The sequence below is a fragment of the Dasypus novemcinctus genome, chromosome 20, assembly GCF_030445035.2.
Source record: "Dasypus novemcinctus isolate mDasNov1 chromosome 20, mDasNov1.1.hap2, whole genome shotgun sequence".
Taxonomy (NCBI): domain Eukaryota; kingdom Metazoa; phylum Chordata; class Mammalia; order Cingulata; family Dasypodidae; genus Dasypus; species Dasypus novemcinctus.
In genome coordinates, this window is record NC_080692.1 from 33,944,855 (window position 1) to 33,959,911 (window position 15,057).

The 15,057-nt window shown below is 36.4% G+C and overlaps 1 protein-coding gene across 1 annotated transcript in view; it reads right to left on the bottom strand.

Annotated features, from left to right (window-relative positions):
• The window catches only part of LRP6 (LDL receptor related protein 6), a 189,593-nt gene that overhangs the window by 50,456 nt on the left and 124,080 nt on the right, over positions 1 to 15,057 (bottom strand). The window contains exons 8-12 of the mRNA XM_058282808.2: positions 11,939 to 12,155; positions 10,181 to 10,470; positions 8,186 to 8,412; positions 6,129 to 6,313; positions 5,207 to 5,533 (exon numbers count right to left, since the gene is read on the bottom strand). Of these exons, the coding sequence (XP_058138791.1) occupies positions 5,207 to 5,533; positions 6,129 to 6,313; positions 8,186 to 8,412; positions 10,181 to 10,470; positions 11,939 to 12,155 (1,246 nt within the window). The remainder of the gene's footprint in view (positions 1 to 5,206; positions 5,534 to 6,128; positions 6,314 to 8,185; positions 8,413 to 10,180; positions 10,471 to 11,938; positions 12,156 to 15,057) is intronic.

Here is a 15,057-nt window from a genome sequence, read left to right on the forward strand (position 1 = left end):
ACCACCTTCAAAGTCTAATCGAATTTTTTTTTAATGGGCCAAGATTAACTTTTTTTTTAGCACTTTTTTTTTCTCCTTTATTTTCTTTTAAATGTTACATTCAAATCCTCATTTAGAAGATACACATATATTCCACAATAATATTCTGTTCTTTTGGTGTTCAGTTATTGTAAACACAGAGAATTTTGTTCCTCTCAGGGGTATAAGTGGCCAGGCCAGGATTCCTTGCTTTATCTTTCCCTAACTCTCCTTCTTCATGGCTCCATTATTTGTGGTTCCCTGGCTTTACTGGTATCATACAAAAATCATGTGGCTTAAATCCCAAAGGAACTTAACGGATGATCATAATAAAACTTAGTATGTACAACATTGAATGTCTGCTTTCGTAAGTTCTTACCTGGAAAAGTCCCACACACCCCAGTTTGGAAGATTTATAAAGTATCCAAAAAATCCTACCAGAACTCTCCATTACCTGGAGTTCATCACATACAGATTTAGCAACTTCTAGCAATTTTAGGAGAGTCCATGCCTTAAAAAAGAACATGTGTCACAATGGAGTAGCTAACAAGTCTCCCAGCATCTTTATTTTTTTAAAGGAAAATGGATTCTAAAAAAGTTTTCAACAAAAATAAACACTTCTACTAAAACATTAAGGGTAATAAAGTAAGACTTATAAGACACTGCAAGAGTCGGACTTAAAAGAAAGACCCCAGAGTTTAGCTCCCAAATTTTTCTCCCTGAGAAGCAATTACTCAAATATATTTGGCTCCTATTATGTTTTGCTGGTTTTTTTTTTTTTTTCCTTCTTCTGGGTCAAGTTTTAATCTTCAAATAAGATTCTGCAATTAGGTGTGGGTCTTTTTGTTCTAGAAATGTGGTCAAGACAGCCAGATGTGGCTCCAAATAAATTTCTGTTTCAGAAAGTGTACTGGATGACACTAACAATTACAATTACTTAGATCAGTATTTCTACAATAAAGCTGACGTTTTGAGTTATTTACAAGTCAATCAGTGCTTAAAATGATGCAAAACATGCCATTTAAAAGTCTAAATCCATCCTTTCCCATTCATGCCAACTCAACCAACACTCCATTTCCCACAGAACGGTGCTTTAAAAATTGTTCCATCAGACCGTATGGGTCTTGCCTTTCCAAATGAAGACAGTAACAGGCAGAGTTCGAGGTTGAAGTGTAAGTAGAAGGGATATTTTCTGAACATGCCTCATGTCTTTCTTTAATAGGTACAGGTATTCACCTGTACTTAAAGTAAGGCATTGCTCTAAAGTAAGAATAGCATAAACTACAAAGTTTAGCCCACCATATATAAATGTGCATTTGTGCACCGTGCCAAGGGAACTAAAACCCATTGTATCCTCCACTGGCCAAGCCATGAACCCATGTTGCTGCATGTTCCCAGAGGGGATATCTCCTTATTTGCACAAAGGTACCACAGAGCACTTCCATACTGAACAAGGGATTACGCAATTTGGCTTCCTGTTTTCTGACTTCATCTCTTTTATTCACTTTGTTCCAGAAACACCGGCTTCCTAGAGGTCTTCTAACATACTAAACATGTTTTTCCCTCAGGGTCTTTGCACTTGGAGCCCCATCTAACTGGAGTGGTAGTCTCCCAGATAACCACATAGCTCATTTCTTCACTTCTTTCAGTTCTTGATATAAATGTTACTTTTTCAGTTAAGATTTCCCTGATCACCCTATTTAACACAGCAATCCCCTCCCCACAACCATTCCTAGGTCTGTCCCTGCTCTTAATGTTTCTCCATAACATTTATCATCATCTAATCCATGAAGTATTTTACTTGCTTTGTTCACTGTCTGTCCCACTGGAAGTAAATTCCATGGGGGCAGGCGTTTATGTCTATTTTATTCACTAATATATTCTTCACTGCCTCAAATAATGTCCAGATGTAGTCAGTGTTCAATAAATACTCATTTAAAGAATGAATAGACAAATTAAAAAAGCATTAGATGACAATAATTAAGGACAGCCCTGCAGCCATGATTCAGGAACTAAGAGAATAAAATTATTTAAGACAGGAGGGAGGGGAAAGAAAGAAAGATTTATTGAGGACCTCCAACACTTTGCACACCAAATCATTATTTAACCACCAAATTATCATCCCCATTATCCAGGGTCAAAAAGGTTAAGCAATTTTTCCTAGGTCACACATCAGTTGTCTTATTTCTTCATTTATTTCCCAATAATTTCCTGAGTACTATGTTCCAAGTACTATTCTAGGAAACTGAAATACATTAATGAAAGAAATCACAAGAAATTGTTGCCTCAGGAAGTTCATAGTCTAAAATATAGATAATAAGCAATAAACATAATAAAGAAGTAAATAAAATAGAATATATAAAGTTATATACTGTATCAAAGGGTGATAAGTGCTATGTGAAAAAGCAAAAGTATAGTAAGGAGCAACTGGGAATGCTACGTAGGGTGGAAGGATGATTTGCAATTTTAAATAGGGTAGACCAGAAGGTGATGATGAAGCAAAACTTTAAGTAGGTGAAGGATATACATGCAAACTTTGCAGGAAGAGCATTCCAAACAGTGGAAATAAGCACTTTAACAATCCAAAGGTGGCAGTAATTTAAAAATCAGCAATAAAGTCAGTGTGGCTATCGTGCAGAGAGCAAAAGGGAGAAAAGTAAAAGAAGACCTTAGAGAAGTAAAAGGGGTGGTGTTGGCGTGGTGATGAAAGGTATTGGGTACAGATCTTGTAGGACTTAGTAAGCCTCTATAAGAACTAAGTTTTTATTCAGGGGGAAATGGGGAGTCATCCTAAGGTTTTTGAACAGAGAAATGACATGTCTATTTAGCTCTTAAAACAAAGGTCGAGGACATTACACAGTATTAGAAAACATTTTGAGGGCAAGTACTTGTGTTAATCTTCTCTTATAATCTGCCTTGGAAACGAATACATTTCTACACAAATATTGAACAGTTTTCAATATAAAAAGCACATACAACAGGAAGTCTTTTGAAGCACTGCTGGTCTACCTCAGAAAGACAGCCAACAGGGACATTCAACCCTCAACACTGACTTCTCACGGCCCTCACCCACCAACACACATGAATGTAAGCAGTTAGGACAATAATGGTCTCAAAAGGTCTTTCTATATTCTTTTTGCTTCCATCCCTCATCAGTTATTGCTCCAATATTCCTATTTAATCATACATGCTGGTAAATCTAAAATTTATATCTCTAAGCTCTGCTTTGAACTCTAGAATCATCTATCCAACCACCTATTTAATATCTGTAATTCATGCCCCATAGGCAATCTGTATTAACCTGCCTAAAACTAATTTATTTCTTTCTGAAAACTGATCTCTCCAAGTCTTCCTCACCTACTATCAATCCAATTGCTCAAACCAAAAACCTAGAAGTCATCCTTGCTTCTTCTGTCTCCTCCTTCCCACATACAGCCCTTAACTAGTTCTGTTCATTCTAGCTCCAAAATGTATCTTGATTCTATCATCCTCTTTCTATTACCACTGCCACCAAGCCAGTCCAAGTACACCTGCATCTCCATACTAGTTTAGCTGATTTCAATGCTACCACTTTTGTCCACCTCAAACCCATTTTCCACAGTAATCAAATCATGGAATACTTCATTTAATCTTCAGAGAACTCCAAGGTAATTACTACTATTATTAGTCCCAATTTATAAATGAGAAAAACTAAGGCTTAAAAATATTATGTGTGGGAAACGGACTTTGGCCCAGTGGTTAGGGCGTCCGTCTACCACATGGGAGGCCCACGGTTCAAGCCCCGGGCCTCCTTGACCCGTGTGGAGCTGGCCCATGCGCAGTGCTGATGCGCACAAGGAGTGCCATGCCACGCAGGGGTGTCCCCCGCGTAGGGGAGCCCCACGCGCAAGGAGTGCACCCATAAGGAGAGCCGCCCAGCGCGAAGGAGGGAGCAGCCTGCCGAGGAATGGCGCCGCCCACACTTCCCGTGCCGCTGACAACAGAAGCAGACAAAGAAACAAGACGCAGCAAAAAGACACAGAAAACAAACAACCAGGGGAGGGGAGGGGAATTAAATAAATAAAAATAAATCTTTAAAAAAAAAAAAAATTATGTGATGTGTGCAAAGTACAATGTTAACATATGACAGTAAATGCAACTCTTTACTCACACTATAAACCTGTTTCTTTTTCTTTCACAGAAGCCCCGTGTCAGCACAGACTAAATCCTTTCCCATGTGATTTCTTATACTTTCTCTCAGGCACAAAACAAAGTACCTTGAATAGTTAATTATATCCAATATCCTATAGAATTTTATTACCTTTTACTCTACTGCACTATACCGTACTTCTTTCCCATCAATCTATTCTTTCCGATTTAATCTCTACCTATTTCTTTATCACATCTACCAATTCGTTCTTGCCTATCCACTAAGACAAAGAGATACATGCAGGTCATAGACTGAACCTTTACCAAAGCCAACAAGTTTTGTTTGCTACATACAGTGTTTTGTTGCTATCAGTACAGTGGCAGTTTTTTTAAAAATGTGATTTACCAAAATTTTAAAAATCAGGAGATTATGCAGGTAAAAAATAAATACACTTCACAGGGGAAAAAAATTCATGACTAGATGAGAAGATATAGTAACATCATTAAGTAAGTAGCAGTTTCCCATTAGATTTGATTGTGTGCTCTCTAGTCCCTCATCCACTGACCTACTGTTTTATACTGGGCTAAGTTTTCACATAAGCATTTTCTATCTGGCCTCTTATACACTTAAATTTTTGGTTGCCCTATTGTCAAAAGACAAGAAGCTGTGTTTTGGCATTACGGGATCTGTTTTCACGGGCAAACAAAAATTTATTTTTGCTGTACTGTCCTTCCTTTTATAATGTATAAATATTAATTACCAGCATAGTGCACACTCATGCCTCTCTTTCACTCGGTGAAGCTATGCACATTAACTGTACTAAATGTTTAATGCCATAGTATAAAAGACTTAATTTTTTATAACATCAAGCTGCTATCACAAAACAAGCAATAAATAACAAAAACTTGCATTTTCCCCCTTTTTAGTCCACCTCTTTTACTGAACAAATCATCAACTCCGGATTTCCATAAATTCTTACTCTAAAATGTGAACTATGGCGATTTCCAAAGTTGCTTTCTCCTCTAAATCTAGCTTGGTTTGGGGGGAAATGCAGCTTACCACTACAAGTCCTGTTGTCATTATTAAGAGAGTAATGGGCAGGGCATCCACAAACAAAACCTCCAACCGGCACAGCCAAGCAGAGGTGGGAGCAGTGCCCATTGCTGGAAGCACACTCATTCCATCCTGCTTGCCGAGAGGAGTGAAAGACAAGGATGTCCATCACATAATCCAAATGGCCCTGAATGATGGTGCGGTTTTGGCCACTGGTTTTGTTGGCACGTTCAATGCTGCGTCGGCTCCAGTCAGTCCAGTAGATGTAATCCTGGTACTGAGTTAAGCCAAAAGGATGAGGCAAGTCATCTGCTATAACTTCACGGTTGAGTCCTATTTTTTAAAGGCAGTAGACAGGGGAGAAGCAGGGGAATGAAATATGGTAAGAATACAAGTGTCTTGTTGTCCCCACTCCCCAAAAAACATTTTAAAAAAGAATAATTCATTTAAAAGCAATGCTAAAACCAGACCAGTCCTCTGAACTAAAATCCATCTGCACTCTAACTCTATTCCTTAAACTTACATTCCTGATATAAATAATGAGTTTATTTAAATTCTTGCAAATTGTCTATATTGATTTTGATTTTATTTTCTCTACATAGGGGTCTATAGTTCAATTTTTCTTCTTTCTTCCATAAAAAGATACAAATATTTATGTAGTATTTTTGCTGATACAAAAAGTCACTTCAAGAATGTCTAGGGAGTTATAAATTTCATTATACAAACCCCAAAATAACGAAATCTTTACAAAATAAAGAGTTATGAATCCAAGAATCTGGCCTGCTATTAATAACAAACAAGATACAATTCCAGAACAGAGTATGTAAGTTTTATTTAAAAAATCTAATCAATGGTGAATAGCCACCAATGACTTTTACATAGAAAGAAAAATATACTATCCATTTGAATAAAAATAATTAGAGCTTACCAAGCATATTTGAAGACTCTATTAGGTTGGTGTCCAGGTCTGTCCAATAAAGCCTTCTTTTAGCATAATCGATAGTTAGGCCGTTTGCCCGCCCCACATTTGGAACTAACGTAGTTCGTTCACTTCCATCCATGGCAGCTCTGTCTATCTTAGGTTTTCCACCCCATTCAGTCCAATACATGAATCTAAATTCAAAACAATGGATATTTAAGCATTTCAAAAGTGGAAAGGATCATTTCATGCATAGTAACTAGACATTGAAAGGAAATATACAGTAAATGAAGGAAATGGGTAAAACAAAATCTTGACTACAATTTCTTCAATTATTTTGGCACCCTCAACAAAATATTTTTTCTCATATCCTAAAAAGGAAGTGAGCCAGATTTCTTTAGTCTTTCCAATGAATTTGTTTTATGCAAAACTTGAGAATTGGGAACACACCAACAATGTCTTTATTGTAACACTGACATTTATAAAACTAATATTCAGAAGAAACAAATGGATTAGAGCTCTGGTCTCAGAATCTGATTCACTTCTTAATAAAGTATCTTCACGTGTTTCAGAATATAAGTAATTTGAGTTTTTATATTGTTAACTTACTTCTCAATTTGTGTAATCAACTCTCCACCAAAACTGTGTTGCTGGAGTACATAGAAAAAATTAACTCAAGTCAAAAGCAAAGTTTGAAAATGTATATGGTAATCCAGTCCAAGGGAACATACTATATTGAATAAGAGCAACAAATCATGCTGTGTGTTCGCTGGGGAGTGAATACTACTACAATCCATGTCAAATTCGCTTTGGTTTTATTGTACTTTTTCACTTTAACCTTAGAGCAGCCCTACAGTACAGGCATTTTACAGATGAGGAGGACAAAGCGCAAGAAGAAATATAAATGATTTAGAGCTAGTTACATGGCAGAGCTGGAAATGGAACCATGATCCTTAGTCAAGTGCCCTTCCTACTAACCTAGTAAGGTGTTAGTTTGGAGACATGCTGAATACTGGCAATAGGAAAGCCATTTCCTAAGCCAGCTCTCATCAAATACCTGAAGACAAACATTCACTCATCAGCTGATGGTTTGGAAGCAAGGTATGAACATGCTTTTCTGAAAATTAAAGCTGGTCTCAGGCTTTGTTTTCATTTGCACTTGTCAAATGGCAGGCATGTGCACACAATGAGAGCTAAACACAAACAACTGTGAGAGAAATTTCACAGTTGCCAGCAGCAACCTGTACTAGCAACCAACTACTATATTTATCTGTCCAGCAACTAATGCTTAAAGCCAAGACTACCACAACATGTAAGGACAGTGAAATTGACTTTAATACGGGCTTCTAACTAGACGGATAACTAGCTAATCATGTAATGAATGTGGTGATTTCAGGGAAGCTATTTTTAATTACACATATGGCAAATACGTTTATAGGGTCATACTGTTGACTTCTGCTTTTACAAGATCGTAATTTTTTTCAACCTTCAGATTTCTTAGCTGTGGACTTTTAAAACTTGCTGAATCTTACAAGAAGGATCACCTAACCTTAAAAAAAACACATCATTTTGTTAATAAATACTTCACCTTATAATATGAAAGTTTCTCCAAGTTTACAATAAGATCCAGCTAATGGTCATTTTGAATTAAATAATCTAAAATGGAACTTTTTAAATGCAGTTATTTCTTAGCACACATTCAGTGAGTTGACTATAATAGGTTTGGAATTTAGCATAACAGGGGAGGAAAGTGTAAGCAAATATAAACTTGGTATCTAAAAAACAGTTGTTTACTTAGTATATAAATAATGATTAGTAATATTCAATTATTAATCCATTTTTCCAATCTTTCTTCACCCAATGTCAATGGCAAAAGTAAAAGTTAGCTAGTAATTATTAATTCAAAATTAGTGAAATCTCAATTAATGGTTTTAAATTAAAGCCTATCACTTAGATGTCAAGATTCATAATAAGCATTAGGCCACCAAGAATATAACCCATAAATCGACCATATTCCCCAACATGTGCAATATAGTTGCAAAGAACGCATACACAAAGCCGTTTACCCTTCAGCAGGGTCCAATGCAAGAGCTCTAGGGCTATCCAGGTCTTTCCACACCAAAACTTGCCGGTGCTGTCCATCCAATTTTGACACCTCAATTCGATTTGTTCCTGTGTCTGCCCAGTACAGGTTCTTCCCAAGCCAGTCCACTGCCATGCCTTCTGGGTAATCTAAGCCAAATTCTACCACATGTTCCAGTGCACTGCCATTCATAAAGGCTCTGCTGATAGTCTGCAAAAACACAGCAACTAAGTCACAGGGCTTAAATATAAAACACTATCCAGAAATGTTTTGGGGGGGGCGGGGCTAAAAGCAAAGAGACATACTATTTCTTAATAAAATTCACGTTTTACAAGCACAGGAGGAAAAAAAAATGATGTCAATTTCTAACACCAACCCTAGAGCATAAAGATAGGGATAAATCATCTGGTTCTAATAAATGCAACTATGATCTCAAGTTTTATTGCCAATTCAGAGAGAAAATTTTAAAACTCTTAAAGAATCAAAAATATATTCTGATAAGTAAAACAGTAGAATGGCTTTTCTTTTAAAATTTATTGGTAATCAAGTAAAAAAGATGTGACTGGAATGTTGGAGATTTTTAACTGGTAGTCAACTTTCTGAAAGTACTTGAGAGTATGAAGTCATTTGTATCGATTTGACAATATCTCAACAACTTTATACCTTATAAAATGTACATAATCACCATCATATATTGCCACTGTCATTTCAAATCTCCTAACAGTTTAAAACAATCATAATTCAAATGCATAATAGTAGTTATTTCTTGTCAAGTACTGTCCTAATAATCACTTTGTATACATAAATTTTCTCATTTAATCCTCACAACAGGCCTTCAAAGTAGACATTCTATTTTCAAGATCAGGAAACGCAAAAGGTCACTGAGTAAGAGCCAAGATTTATTTATTTACTTCATTGAGTCACTCATTTCATAGATTTTACTGAACAGCCTTAGAATCCAATTTGGTCTGGTTCTAAAGCTCTATGTTCTTATTCCTTATACTAGACAAAAGTAGACACAAAGGTTATGTGAAACAATGCCAAAACAATCTGGAAGAAAGAAAGATAATTCTCCAGATTTTCTGGTCAGAAGCTTCCTCTCTCTCACTGTCCCAGTGTGCTTTTCAGTATTTATTCTAGAAAAGAGAAAATAAAAGTATCTTATAGTTCACATTTGGCTTCCTTTGACCTCAGTCAGCTTGAGAATTACGGCTAAAATAAAATGAGAGCTAAGTCTTTATAAGCCATCTATGTGAAACATAGAGCTGCTGACTCAGCTAATGACAGAAAATGTCATTTGTCATCTTCAAACAGGACAAGGGAAAGAAAGATTATATCTTGCAGATTTAGAAAACTCTAGCAAAAGCATCTTGCGTTAAAAGGCATCTAATAAGAGACACAGAGGAGAGACAATAAGAGATGCAACAGACAGGGAGCCGAGGTGGCACAAGAGATTGAGTGCCTCTCTCCCATTCTGGAAGGTCCCCGGATTGATTCCCTGTGCCGCCTAAAGGGAAGACAAGCAGACAAAAATCACACAGCAAATGGACACAGAAAGCACACAGTAAGTGCAAAACAACAGGAGGGATAAATAAATAAATCCTTTAAAAAAAAAAAAAAAGATGGTTCCATCATGGCAGCAACACAGGTATTACCGCTGTTGAAGAAGAGGCTGTTTAAGCTGTAAGAAGAACTGTCTTGTAAAAACATGTGCTACATATGCATGTGATACATATATAACATGGGAACTGATTACTTCAATTGACTAAGATAAAATAAATGAGTCTTTAGGGCAATGTAATAAAAAAAAAAAAGGCATCTAATAAATGAATTATTGAATGGGGCTGTCCTTTTAAAGGTTTTTGCTGAATTTTGCCTTACAAGCAAGAGGCAAAGGGATCACAGCATGAATATTCAGAAATTTTAGAAGTTTCTCACTGTTAGTCCCCAGTATCAATATCCCAGTATCTTTGCCAACCTTGAGTGATATATCAGTCCAGTAAATGCGGTTGTCGGTTACATCAAAATCCAAGGCAGAAGCTTCTTTGACACCAGTGAGAGGAATGGCCACATTATTATTGTTAGTTTCCAAAGAAATTCGCCTGATATCTGCTCTCCGTGAAAACAAAAGAAAAGCCTCTGGGACAATGCATGTCTTCATGTCATTGATGAGTTCAAAGCCAATGGGACAGGCACAGCGAAGGCCCTGAGGTCTATAAAGGCAGAGATGGCTACATCCCCCATTTTCCTCAGCACAGGGGTTAGAACCTAAAATATTAAATTATTAAAGAACACACATCAGCACAATCAATGTATTTTTACTCAAAGTGATTAAACATTTTAAATTTATTTTAAAATAACTGATTAAGGTATTTTCACAAAGACCTCTGATTATGTCTGATCCCAAATCTAGTTTCAGTTCTAATCTCACAAAAAGTTGCATGAGGATTAGTAGGGCAAAAAACTATGATAAAATACTTTCCTTTGCACCCACAACAAGTTTTAAAATAAGTTAAGTTATCCATACAACAGATTGAATTTTTTTTTAAGTAGAAAAATTATTTCTACTTTCACACATTATATTGTCCAGGCTGTCCAGAGTTCTCAGCTTATGGGATCTTGCTTCCTGATTTTACATTAACTTCTGAAAAACTGTTAAGAGGATTGTAAAAAAATAATCACTTTATTCAATATTAAAGTACATTTTCTTTTAATGCAAGTTAACATCATTAGTATATCACTGTAGGTCAGTAGAAAAAAAAAAACACACGTTTGTCTCATATCACTAAGAAGAAATTCTAGTTCAAGCATTAATAACCTTCCTATGTTCTCACTAGATGCTTCTTTCTCTGCTGCTTTTCATTCTTTTCCACATTTCATATTGGAGAATTGGTACAGCATTTAAAGCTTCATTAATAGGTAACCATTGATTGCTTCTGCAAAGGCACTAACCCATCAGACAGCTTAGTGGTTTCATTCTCATCAATACTCTAGCCATGAAAAACTCAATAGGACACTGATCAATCTAATGAATAGAAGAAATCTATTGGTTTGGGGATGCTTGGTGTATTTGGTTGGTTCAGGATTATGAATCCTAAATCTCCCATTATAAACAGGAAGCTGGATGCAAGTTCTTCCATAATAAATCATCCATTTACTCTGCTCCTGGCCTCTGATACCCGCGTTAATCAAGCATAGTGCCAACACTTGGAGGTTAAACAGTAACATCATAAATTATTCCTCCAGTGATGAGGAAGTAAACCACCACAAAAAAGTGTGCGCACCATCATCATGGCCAATGGCATGTGCACCTGGGGTAGCTTTTTAAGCTTCATATTGGGACATTAGAGCACTACGAACAAGACTCAGTGCAAAGTCTCCATGTTGGCTGAGGCAGTGGCAGCTCTTGGCCTCAAGCCCCACAGATGCCACCCAAAAACAGGGTTGAATTATTTTGAAGAAGTTGGGTGTATATATGTGTGTGTATTTAACTCTTCAACCCAAACTGGGTATCCAGAGTACTAAGCCAACATTTTTTAAAAGGCCCATTCCTGTTAAAAATGGTTAATAGATGATTTCTGCATCATCTCAACTGGAAGGGGGCAGCTAGAATAAGGGAGGTCCAGACATCTCCTAAATATTTACACCAACAATTTTAAATGCTGCTTTATAAGTTGCTATCTCCATCTTTTCTCATTCTTGGCTTCCACCTCTATGAGAATTTTGTAATACTTACCAATGATTCGACGAACATTTGTGGCCTTTAGGCCCATGAGGTCAGGCAGCTGATCTATGATGATTTCCCTTTCTGCACTTCGTTTATGTACTCTTTCAATGCTACGCCTCTGCCAGTCAGTCCAGTAAACAAAGTCACCCAACAAGGTAAACCCAAATATGTGAGGAATTTTGTCTTCCACTAGTACTCGTCTCCCAGTGCCATCAGTATTCATAACCTTCATGTTTAAGTTTAAAAAGAAGAGGAAAAGGTGTGTATTTATCCTTCAAACATATGTAAAAACAACAAATCCAACTGCCTACTTCAACAAAATCCAAAAGTCATCTTAGTTATTTCTATTTCCATTCGTTCACAAAATTACAGCATCCTGATTCAATGAGAATTTTAAATAATCAATAGCTCATATTTGACTTCTATTTCTCCTTTTATTACTCTTCCTTCTAAATATTTAGTCAACTTTAGATTTAGCATGCATTTCTTCTATTAAATGGACTGCAGCAAAATTAAAAATACTTACATTTGTATATCAGTTTTCAAATTATAATGTACCTTCGCACATATTATTTTATCACAAATTTTGTTTGTGATAAGCTATTACATTTTATCATTAGAGCTTTACCTTTTTTTATATATAAGGAAACTGAGATCACACAATGTCATATAGCTTGTAAACAGAGTTGATTTTTTTAGGGCTCCTTCCACTTAGCATATTTTTTATTTTATTAAAAAAAAAAAAAGATGAAAAGGCCCTCAGTAAATCTCTCATTTCCTCAAGTTATAGTCATAAAACTACATGAAATTTATGACACCCTTTCTGCAACTAAGTTTCATGAAACTAGGATGTACCTATTCTTTCCAACTGCCCTACAGCGACATTACTAAGTTCATTCTGACCACCCTCATTGTAAACATCAACAACTCCCCTAGAAATGACAAAGGCATCTTTTCTGTCTGACATTTCAGCAACATGCATTAATTATCCATTCTGAAAGATGTAATAAGCCTTTCAAAGTACCAACTTGCAAGTCCCATCTGAAACCATTTCTATAATTTAAAATGGCCTGTGTATTAAACAAATTAATCTTCAGAAATATTATTCTGGTACTAAAAACATGTACATGCAAACAACACCTTCCTCCACTCCTCATAATCTCATATGCAAGTATTAAATTTTTTATCCATAAAATTAGTAAAAGCTATTTCAAGTAAGTCAATAATATGAATGGCTCAACCAAATGACAACCAGATGTCCTCTCTCTTCCTAAAAATTTTAAAAACACTTGCTGACCTTCTACGATCAAAGGATTAAGCAAAAACAGACAGACATAACAGCTGGGTTTTAGTGAGCAAAACAGTGCTACGTCACTACACTTCCATTTGCAATTAGTGAGCAAAACAGTGCTACGTCATTACACTTCCATTTGCAAATACTAATAAATACTCGACTTATATCCAATGGAAGAGATTTTTACTAGTTGAATGTTAAAATCTTATTTGTCCATATCACATACAACAAGATTTCTATTAGGCCCATTGCACAAATCTGTATTTAAATGCAATCTTTTTAAAAAGTCAAAAACAGTGTTTTAAAACATATTAAAACACTAATATTAAATACTTTTTAGAATTACTAATAGGGAAGTGGCTGTAGCTCAATCAGTTGGGCTCCCGTCTGGGAGGCCCTGGGTTTGCATCCCGGGACCTCCTTGTGAAGGCAAGCTGGCCTGTGTGCCATGGAGAGCTCATGGCCCATGTGTGGCGGAGAGCTGGCGCAGCAAGATGACCCAACAAAGGGAGACAAGCAGATACAGAAAGAAATAAATCTTTTTTTAAAAAAATAATTGCTCCCTGAGACTTAAGTTTAGATTTTACATTCATATTTTCTTTCAAGAAACCATTCCTAGATATGCTTTACGATGTCTATGTCATAATGCCACAATGTATTTAAGAATAAAAGGATGGGAATTGGATATGGCTCAAAAAATTAAGGTCCCGCCTACCACATGGGAGGTCCTGGGTTCAGTTCCCAGCGCCTCCTGGAAAAGACAAGCAAGACAGCAAGCTGATAGCTGATGCAACAAGATGACACAATGAAGAAAGACAATGAGAGACACAACGAAGCAGGGAACTGAGGTGGCTCAAGCGATTGAACCCCTCTCTTCCATATGTGAGATCCCGGTTCAGTTCCCAGTGCCTCAAGAGAAGACGAGCAGACACAGAGAGCACAAAGCAAATGGACACAGCAGACAGTGCAAACAACAAGGGGGGAATATATAAGTAAAAGAAATCTTAAAAAAAAAAAAGAAAAAGAAAAAGATTAAAAGGACTAAATAGAGAATAGAGACCAATTACTTGCTTTCATATTTTGCTATAATATGGATTCAGAATAGTAGAACCTTAATTCATCCATTATGTGTCTTCCACAGCTCCTAATGAAGAGCCTAGCAAAAACCTCAACAGATACTTGTTAAATGACTTAAGGAAGGAGATTCCTAAGGGAAGGGTGGGATTTGAAATTCCTCTTGAAGAATTCTGACAAAACAGAATTTCCTAAAATAAAAGAAATAACATCTGCTTAAGGCACAGCATCAAGGATGCACACAATGTGTTGACTTCAAAAGAAACACTTCGAAGCAAAAAGAAAGGGAAAGGGATTCAAAGAAGACAGCCTTAGGCAGCTATCACCCTATAGCAATTATTAAATTCAAAAGTAAGGAGAACCAGGGAACAAGAAGCTTCTAAAAGTACTTTTTTACAGGAGAGGGACACAATAAATAAAGTGTCACTGTGTTCAGACTGTAGCTAAAGATAACACTTTATTTTAAATATAGCGTTATGGTTAGCAAGGTATTTTCAACTTTTGTTGGATGGTTAATAAGTCTAAAACTCCTTATTTGAAACGCTTGGGGCCAGAATTCAGAATTTTAGGAAGCTTTTTAGAAAGGTTAACACAACGCATACAGCACATCACCTCCACATGGGGCTAGGGCTGCACTTCATTACCAAACACATTAATATTCCTGCAGCAAAACATAAACATTCCCACAAATGGGATAAAGACTACAAATGCCTCACATTACTTCAGGTCAGGTTTTCCACTAATTGAACTAGCAAAAACT